At 47.7% G+C, this 10,102-nt stretch overlaps 1 protein-coding gene across 6 annotated transcripts in view; it reads left to right on the forward strand.

Moving 5' to 3' along the window:
• Pigv (phosphatidylinositol glycan anchor biosynthesis class V) overlaps window positions 1-1,592 on the forward strand; it is an 11,578-nt gene extending 9,986 nt beyond the window's left edge. For all 6 annotated transcript variants that reach the window (XM_005353093.3, XM_026782352.1, XM_026782353.1 and 3 more), the window contains one exon: window positions 786-1,592. In XM_005353093.3, the coding sequence (XP_005353150.1) occupies window positions 786-1,055 (270 nt within the window). In that variant the 3' untranslated portion in view covers window positions 1,056-1,592. The remainder of the gene's footprint in view (window positions 1-785) is intronic.
• The last annotated feature ends 8,510 nt before the right edge of the window (window positions 1,593-10,102 follow it).

Below are 10,102 nucleotides of genomic sequence, written 5' to 3' on the forward strand. Positions count from 1 at the left end.
CTGCAGGCCAGAAGAGGGCACCAGACCCCATTACAGATGGTTGTGAGCCACCATGTGGTTGCTGGGAATTGAACTCAGGACCTCTGGAAGAGCAGGCAATGCTCTTAACCACTGAGCCATTTCTCCAGCCCCTAGACAGCTTCTCTTGAGCCTTTCCCCAGGACACAGACTGCCATGGCGGTCTTTTAGGGTGTCTTGAGCACAGGCAATAAACTTCTTGTCCAGTGTTTGGTGGTGGTGTCAGTATAGGATCAGGGGTTTGATCTTATGTCCAATTTTAAAGTTCTTGGCTGTCTCCAAGTAAGTCTTGTCCTCCGTTCACAGGCAAATATTGACAGTTTGTGATGTTATTTGAGCCATGTGGTTAGGGAAAGTAAAAAATAGCCGTCTGGGTCTGTGACTGGATCAGCTTTTCAGTGAGTGCCAGGCTAGCTCAGAGTCTGCAAGGTAGGTGAGAGCCCTTGGAGATTTGGCTCAGAACTGTGAAATGGGGAAGGATGAACCAGGTTGCTTCCCTCTGCCCCCAGCCTCCAACAGACTAAAATTCAGAGGTTGTGGACTAAAATCAGACACTATAGAGATTTTAGTGTTGGTTGGTTGGTTGGCCCGTTATTGTGGTAATTGGTTTGAGACTGATTACTGGTAACTCAAGGTTGGGTGGCGGTACACCATCCTTTCAGGAAGATCTGCAGCTTTGCTGAATTTGCTTTCCTGCTTGTCATGCATGATTCACCCAGTCACATCGCTGATGCTCCAATCAGTATGGTCTTCTTTTTTTTTTTTAGGTTCTCACACGATTTTTGGGCTCTTCCACTCCTATTGTGTACTGGTTTCCAGCTCACTTGCTTCAGAATCAAGAGCCACTGTTGAGATCTGTGGACACAGTACCTGAGGAAAACGCCCCACCAGGAATAAAGGCCCCCAGAAACTGTATCCTGAAACTCTTGTACAACTGGAAGGCTTGTTCTCCAGTAACGAGATGCATCCTAGGCTATTTCCTGACTTACTGGCTCCTGGGACTACTCCTCCATTGCAACTTCCTGCCTTGGACTTGACCTGGAGTCTCGAGGGACAAGCTGAAAGCTTCCAAACACTGGCTGGACTGCCTGCACACCCTAGCGCATGTCCGTTAGGATCTACCCTGGCCCCTGGGGGCCACGCAGGAATGGAGAATGTGAGCACAGCAGCCAGCCCCTTCTTGTCCAGGGTGGAACAAGTTTAGAGAAGGAGCATTTTCTCTGCTGAGTGGAGCCGCCTCGAATCTCCCAGGTCAACAGTATCAAACAATCTTAACCCTCCTACTGACCCATGTGGAAGGTTTTTGTTTTTGTTTTCTGGGACAGGGTTTCTCTGTAGACCTAGCTGTCCAGGAACTCGCACCAGGCTGGCCTCTAACTCTACCTATGTCTAATTGGCCGTGTGTAAATTTAAATGTTTGATCAAAGCTCTAGGCAACAGCGTGGTCCCCCCAAGATGGTGGGAACAGTACAGCAAAGGAAAAAGGAACCACTTGCTCTAAGTGAGACCTTTCTGATGTTTTCTTTATAATGTGTGCATTTATATAAAAAATCCTACTCACTATGAAAATTTAAAAACTTAGCCAGGCGGTGGTGGCGCACGCCTTTAATCCCAGCACTCAGGAGGCAGAGGCAGGCGGATCTCTGTGAGTTCGAGACCAGCCTGGTCTACAGAGCTAGTTCCAGGACAGGCTCCAAAAACCACAGAGAAACCCTGTCTCGAAAAACCAAAAAAAAAGCCGGGCGATGGTGGCGCATGCCTTTAATCCCAGCACTCGGGAGGCAGAGGCAGGCGGATCTCTGTGAGTTCGAGACCAGCCTGGTCTACAGAGCTAGTTCCCAGGACAGGCTCCAAAGCCACAGAGAAACCCTGTCTCGAAAAACCAAAAAAAAAAAAAAAAAAAGAAAAGAAAAGAAAATTTAAAACTTGTATTTGCAATGAATTATCTTTTATTCGGGGAGAGGGGCGGATCATGGGAGTTGAGACATGGTCCCCCTGTGCATGTAGCTCAGGCTGGTCTGAGATCCACCTGTCTGCCTCCTGAGTGCTGGTACTAAAGGTGTGTGCCAAGGCTCTGCTAAGTTACTTTTTATAAATTATAGGGGCTTGGCTTAAACTCAGTAATAAAGCATGTGAGGCCCTAATTTCGATAATAAATGATTTGGAGCAGAGCACAGGATCCGAACCCTGGATCCTTATCCTCATGTTCCTACTATGTCATCCTAAACTACTTCCAGAGCTTCTTACCTGCTCTGAAACTAAGGAATGTTCTGGTTCCCTGCGGTATGCTTTAGGTCTTTAGGCCGTAAATCTTGAGGTTACCTTAAACAGATCCCAATCTGAACACCTGGAGGCTCAAATGTGACCCTAGTGGAAAGTCCTCCATTTCCTTTGATCAATTAGAGCCCCTCCACCACCCCTGGGAACAGCCCTGAGTAGGAGCTGCCATGGGGAGTAATGACACTCACTCTTTCCTTCCTCAAAAGCTCCTGCTTGTTTGGTAGGCACTAATACCACAGCCCTGATGGGGATCATTGTAGCCAAGTCCAAGGGGGTCATGTGCCTGCTGCCTGGCTCTTTTGGTTACTAATAGTAATGTCACTGATGAGGGGGATGGCTCCCACCTTTCCCAGCACCCCAGGATGCCAAGGCAGGAAGTGCCTTTAGAGAACACTGGCCCTGCCCAGCAGTGCCTGTTCCTGTCTTGAGCCAGGTGAGTTTGGCTCTGTATCATGATCCTTCTTCCCACTGAGCCAGAAATTCCAATAAGCAGCCTTCCTCAAAACAGATGGCAATCCGCAGCAGCTTCTGGAAAGCTGAGAGTTGGAATTTGGACACACTCCCTCCAACCGTGACAGAAAGCTCAACTTGCCAGCTGAAGGGAAGCTCCTGGCTGAGGCCCAGCACCCTCCGTGGGAGCCTCCAGCCAGCCTGGCCAACGAGCGTTCCCACCCATCACCACGGCACTAGCACAGCCAAGCGTTTGGTCCAGAGTCAAATGCTACTGAAAATGTACACACAGATTGGGGCAGCCCTCTGCCTTCTGCCAAGACACCGAGTGCCCTTCTTGGCAAAGGACAATCACCTCTGCCCTAGTGTCCCTCCAGCTGGCAAAGACTGTGCCTCTTCACCTGCAGCTGCAAATCCTAGGACTCCTCCCTCCCCCTAAAATTACTGTGGGTGGATCTGGGGTCCCCCGTTAGCCTGAGCACTCACTGGATCCTTTGGTGTCTGCTTCACTTTTGTCCCCTCTTGGGGACTAACTAGAAGCGACTGTTCCCCTCCTGGGAGAGGCAACTCACCTCCCACAGAGCGGCTGTGTTCTCATTGTTTTGTCTCTAGACCTCACCACCCCAGAAACCCTACACCTGAGGACCCCTGCTAGCCGAGCTGCACCTGGAGGAGGGCGTGGTCTCACTGACCTGGGAGGGCTGGTTGCTGGGGTTCTAAGGAATGGGCTGACTTTATGGCCAGCAGCTGTCGTTTTACCGGCCTATTAACAGTCTGTAATAGTCTGAGAGGAACATGAAGGGCCCAAGGCAGGAAGCTTCCTGTTTACCCGAGGTCTAGGAATGCCACAGCTGGGTTGGGCGGCTGCAGTTTAGAGAAAGTCATTTCCTTCTAAGACCCTGCTAAAATACAAACCAGATCCCCAGCAGACCGAGAGGTAGGTGTCTTCTTGTTCATTAATGAAGGTGGGAGAAGAGGGGGTTTGGTCTTCCCTCTGGGGCGGAAGTCTGGACCTAAAAATGTGAAGCTTAAGAGATTGTAAATGGATTCTTTTTGCCAGTTATTTATGAATGCCTGTTTTGGGCTAAGGAAGACCCAGGCACACCTCAAATGTCTGTAGTGAGCTGCTGACCAGTACACAGATGCAGTCACTAGGGAAGTGGTAAATTCTTTTAAAAGCAATACTTTTAGTGTGTGTGTAAGCATGAAAACAGCACACACAGGGAAGTCATAAGTATCCTCCTGTGAGTTCTGGGGCTCAGACTTGGTAGTGAAAAGCCCTCCTGCTGGCCCAGGAATAATGAAGCATACAGGACACTTTTGGCTTCCTATCTCTCTACTTGAATTTTGTTTGTTTTTCAAAACAGGGTTTTTCTGTGTAACAGCTCTGGTTGTCCTGGAACTCACATTGTAGACCAAGCTGGCCTCAAATTTACAAGAGATTGCTTGCTTCTACCTTCCGAGTGGTGAGATTAAAGGCTTGTGCCACCACTGCCTGACTCTACTTGAGGTTTTTTTTTTTTTGGTTTTTTTTTTTTGGTTTTTCGAGACAGGATTTCTCTGCTTTTTGGAGCCTGTCCTGGAACTAGCTCTGTAGACCAGGCTGGTCTCAAACTCACAGAGATCCGCCTGCCTCTGCCTCCCGAGTGCTGGGATTAAAGGCGTGCACCACCACCGCCCGGCTTTCTACTTAAGTTTTTTATATCGAGGATGGATTAAAGGTTTAATTAAGGGTGTGATGCACACATGCATTTCCTGCACTTGTGAGGCTGAGCAGGAAAGTTGTGCAGACCAATTACTACTGTGCTGCAAATCTTCAGGCGGAGCAGGCAGATCTCTGTGAGCTCCAGGATAGCCTGGTCTACAGAGTGAGGTCCAGGACAACCAGGGCTACATGATGACACCCTGCCTCAGCGCCTCCCCCCAAAAAAGGAGGGGCTGGAAAGATGCTTCAGTAGTTAAAAGCCCAGTGTACTACTCTTGCAGAAGATCCAAGTATAGCAACTACCTGTAACTCTAGCCCCCTGGGGACCCAACGCCTTCTGGAAACAGAAACACAGTTTAAAAACTTGAAGTAGTTCAGTGGTAAAAAGTGCTTGCTGCTCTTGCAGAAGACAGAGTTTGAGTCTTGGCTACGTAAGTGTTGTACCACTGAACTACAGCCCCAGCCAGAGAAGGACTACAGCAGATGTCAAGGCAAGCAAGGGGAGAGTTCAGCTTGAAGGGAGCCAAGGTATCACAGTAAGATCCGGATTCAGGATCAGCCCACCGTGTACGAGCTGTGTGAACTTGAAACACACATGGAACTCTCAAGTCTGACTTCAGTCATCTGTGCCTCCTTATCTAAAGATTTCTTATCCACAGACTCAGTCCCTCGGGACAGTAAGGGAAATGTTACTTTGGGATTTTTGAGACAGCTCGTGGTACTGACTTACATCCTTACTGACCTTAAACACTACTACATAGCCCAGGCTTGGGAGTGTCCATGTGTACTAGCACACCCATCAGAAATAGTTGAATAGGGCAGGTTTTTAGTCTCAGCGCTTGGGAAACAAAGGCAGGGAGATCTCTGTGAAGTGAGGCCAGCTTGGCCTACATAGCAAGTCCCTGAACAGCCAGGACTGCATAATGAGACTGTCTCCAAAAACAAAACAGAAACACAACCAAACAAAAAATAGAAACAATGGTTGAAAAAGGAAATCAGTACTGAATATATTGGCTATTTTTATTACTTCCTAAATAACAGAACAACAATTATTTATATACTATTTTCATACTAACTAGTATAGAGATATTTGAAATACAAAAGAGGGTTACATACAAAATCTATGTCATTTTGTGTGTGTGATTTCCTTTCCCTGGGACAGAGGAGAAACTGCGCTGAACATGGAAAGGAATAGCAGTCTTTTTTTTTTTTAATGTTTATTTATTATGTATACAATACTCTGTCTGTGTGTATGTCTGCAGGCCAGAAGAGGGCACCAGACCTCATTACAGATGGTTGTGAGCCACCATGTGGTTGCTGGGAATTGAACTCAGGACCTTTGGAAGAGCAGGCAATGCTCTTAACCTCTGAGTCATCTCTCCAGCCCAAGGAATAGCAGTCTTGTAGAACGTGGAAAGGAATAGCAGTGTTACAGAATAATTGTGAAAATTCAGTAGCACCAAATGGGAAGCTTTAGAAACACGTTAGCAAAAGAATAGTTGCGCCGGGCGATGGTGGCGCACGCCTTTAATCCCAGCACTCAGGAGGCAGAGGCAGGCAGATCTCTGTGAGTTCGAGACCAGCCTGGTCTACAGAGCTAGTTCCAGAACAGGCTCCAAAGCCACAGAGAAACCCTGTCTTGAAAAACCAAAAAAAAAAAAAGAAGAAGAATAGTTGCGCGTTTTGGTCATGCTGAGGGTATCATTCATGTGCTGGAAAATGTGGACTCCCATCCAAGGGGAGGGGCAGGAGCCATCCACAGAGAAGTGATCAGCGGTGCTCAGATGGGACTTTCCAAAGGACAAGAGAGTTGAGGAAGGGGCAGTAAGGCTTTGGGCAAAGGCTGGCCCTCCCTAGAGCCACCATCTTATCTGTAAGTCATCCAGACTTAGCAAGGCTGCTGCAGCCTTAACATTGGCCAGTGATTACTTGCACAGGCTCCAGCCCATTAACTTTCCCCCACAGAGGGAGAGAGTACTCCTCCGGAGGTCCTGTGCAAGGTCTTTCCCCTCCCTGGGGATATGTCAGCCATTAATGGATGTTTGGTGCAGAGGGCACTTTTCTTTGGTCCTGAAGCTGCCTGTATTCCTGTTGGTCTCTTGGGTGACCTAACTAAACTTACTGGTTCACTAAGCTGGTCTCTTAGGTTTGATGCTGGTGCTCTGCCTTCGGTGGACAGGCATGTGCTCATATCTCCCCTGGGAAAGTTAATGCACCAGACTGCAAGGGTGTGGTAGCATGGGTGCCTGCCACAGAGCAGTCCTGCAAACAGTGCATCAGATAGTACATAGTGACATCGTCATTGTCATTAACCTGATGACATCATCACTAGCTACAAATAATGTAGGGAGGGGAGAGAAGAGCTGGGGAGATAATTCATTCTATAAAACTGCTTATCACATAAGAATGAGAACTCGATGGCCGGAACCCACATATAAAAAGCTGAATTTAGAGGCTGAAAAGATGGCTCACAGGTTAAAAGCACACTGGCTGTTCTTACACACACACACACACACAGAACTCCTGGGAGTTGGTCCTCTTCTAACAGCAGTAAAATCCCTCCCGACACGTGGCCAGCAACTTTTAACACACTGAGCCATCTCTCTGACCTAGAGGTCTCTGTCTTGTTCACACTGTAGTCTAGTACAGGTTTGGGGAGCAGGGCGAATCCTGTCAAGGCCTTGGGAAGCCAGTCTTTGCTTCCTGAAGCACACACACTGAGGGGCCAGCCTGGAGGACATACTGCTCCTATCAACCTTGCACTGAGCAAACCTGCCATGTGACCACATCGGGAGCAAGAGAGGGAACACAGGTAATCATGAATAATTTCTTACTTTAACCATGTTCCAAATATTGCACAGGACATACGTATGCTGAGAAATTCTTGGTTGTTTATCTGAAATTCAAATCCTGTACTTCTACTTGCTAAACCTGGCAGGCCCTATGAGGAAGTGAAGCTTGGCCCAGTGTTCAGGAAGATGAAGACTCAGATATTTGCATGTCAATACCTTTATGAGCCAAATACCTGTTTTTTTCTTACAGAATACTTTACTCCAAGTCCCTGTTACCATCGATCTATGTGCAGTCTCTCAAGCAGTCGCTGGTGACAACTGACACATAGATACACCGGTGTCCACCAGTGGGGGTGGGGCAAGAGGGTAAGATTTCCATTCAGAAAAGGGAAGCAAGGGAGGGCAGGTCTTTGAAACAAAATCCTGCTGAATTCTCACTGGTCAGGCAGAGCAAACCCTCCCCGGGGCTAGGGGGAGTTCCTTGGTTAGCCCCTGATTTTCCTATTGGAAGGATTCCTTGGCTCATTGTTGGTTTTGGCTTCCCCTTCCTGGGACACTGAACTCTGGAAGTTCTCCTGTGATGACTGGTTGGGCCTTAAGAGTATGGCCTCCTTGGGAAATGGTCAGCTTTCAGCACTGGTTTCCTATATGGGGTCTACACTTGTAAGGTTTAGTCAGCTGGAGGTTGTGTGGGGATGGGGTTAAAATATAGTTTTCAGGGTCAGCTCAGTGGTCACTTGCAGCCATGCCCGACAACTTGAATTTAGTCCCCAGAACTCACATGGTGGAAGAAAACCAACTCCTGCAAACTGTCCTCCAGCTGCCATGAGCACTAGGGCAGGAATGCACGTGCAGACAATAAATAATAAAAGGTAATTTTCTATTACATATATATATATTATATATTCCCTTGAGACAGGGTTTCTCTGTAGCTTTGGAGCTTGTCCTGGAACTAGCTCTTGTTAGACCAGTTTGGTCTCGAACTCACAAAGATCTACCTACCTCTGCCTCATGAGTGCTGGGATTAAAGGCATGCGCCACCACTGCCCAGCTACAAATGTATATAATCTTTTAAAATGTATTTAATGAATGAGTCTTTTTGCCTGCATGCAAGTCTGCACACCATGTGCATGCAGTGGCCAGAGAGGCCAGAAGAGGGCGCCAGATCCCCCAGGGACTGAAGTTCCATACCTCTGTGAGTCAGTGCTGGGAATAGAACTTTTGCTCTCTGGAAGAGCCAACTGTCCAGCTCTATATACATATTATAAAGACCTTTCTGCTGCTAATTACTATTGTTTTAGCTCTGCACTCCAAATTCTTCTTTTCCCCACCCCTGTTCCCTTTCCTGCTATGAGACACTAACTCTCTGCAGAGAAAATCACATAACCTCTTTCAGCAGCTAAGCTTGGTGTTTGGCTCTGCTAATAAAGGCCGCGAGAAGCCGGGCGATGGTGGCGCACGCCTTTAATCCCAGCACTCGGGAAGCAGAGGCAGGCGGATCTCTGTGAGTTTGAGACCAGTCTGGTCTACAGAGCTAGTTCCAGGACAGGCTCCAAAGCCACAGAAAAACCCTGTCTCGAAACAAACAAACAAACAAACAAACAAACAAACAAATAAATAAATAAATAAATAAATAAAACAAAGGCCGCGAGAGGGCGATAGTGAGGCCAGAGGAGGAAAGGCGTGATTTGCTCCTTGAGCTGCCTTCCGGTGATGTGAGGGCTAGGGTCCGAACACTCCTGTCTTGCAGCTGCTATTGAATGAACTTAGGAGGTGTGTTTCCCAGCAGCAATCGCAGAACCAGCTCCACAGCATCCCATCCACAGACACCAGTGACCAGCTAGGTACAATCTCCTTGGAGGTCTGGGACTGCACGTGCGGAGACAAGAGCAAGAGCATTAGACTTTTCCAAGGGAGGAGCCGCTCTGCCCAGCCCCTCCAGGGTTCCTTGGGTCAGCAAATCCAAGCTCCTGGCTTCACTCTCTGGTCCGGATGCACAGGTGCTTCCTGCTTGCTTTCCTTTTGTTGTTTTGGGTTTTTTTGTTGTTTTGTTTTTTGAGACAGGGTTTCTCTGTGTAGCCCTGTGACTGTCCTGGAACTCACTCTGTAGACCATGCTGGCCTCGAACTCACAGCGATCTACCAGCCTTTGCCTCCCATGGAATTAAAGGTGTGTGCCACTATGCCCAGTTCAAAGAAAGCACAATTTTATGGCCAACATTATTTAGACTCTCCAGGATATAGTGCCAATAAAAGGCCTATCCAGTTTCATTACGGTGGGTGCTGCCATTGCCCAGTGACCCTGAAATTCTGATCATCTTGTCTCCACCTCCCAAATTCTTGGATTATAGGTGTGTGCCATCACACCTGAACCAAGGCCTCCTGGGTACTAGACAAGCACTCTGCCAACTGAGCTCTCTTTGGCTCTCCTAATAGTTTTTCACCTTCACTTACCCATATAGTTATAGTCATCCGTTACAGTTATTACTTTTTATTTTCAAGACAGGGTTTCTCTGTGTAGCTTTGGAGTTTGTCTTGGCTCTGTAGCCCAGGCTGGCCTTGAACTCACAAAGATCCTCCTGTCTCTGCCTCCCGAGTGCTGGGATTAAAGGTGTGCACCACCACTGACCAGCTTATTGCTTTTTTATGTATGTATGTATTTATTTATTTATTATATATACAATATTCTGTCTGTGTGTATGCCTGCAGGCCAGATGAGGGCACCAGACTTCATTACAGATGGTTGTGAGTCACCATGTGGTTGCTGGGAATTGAACTCAGGACCTTTGGAAGAGCAGGCAATGCTCTTATCCTCTGAGCATCTCTCCAGCCCCTGCCTTTAAGAGCCTTAACTGTAT

Source organism: Microtus ochrogaster, chromosome 10 (assembly GCF_000317375.1).
Source record: "Microtus ochrogaster isolate Prairie Vole_2 chromosome 10, MicOch1.0, whole genome shotgun sequence".
Taxonomy (NCBI): domain Eukaryota; kingdom Metazoa; phylum Chordata; class Mammalia; order Rodentia; family Cricetidae; genus Microtus; species Microtus ochrogaster.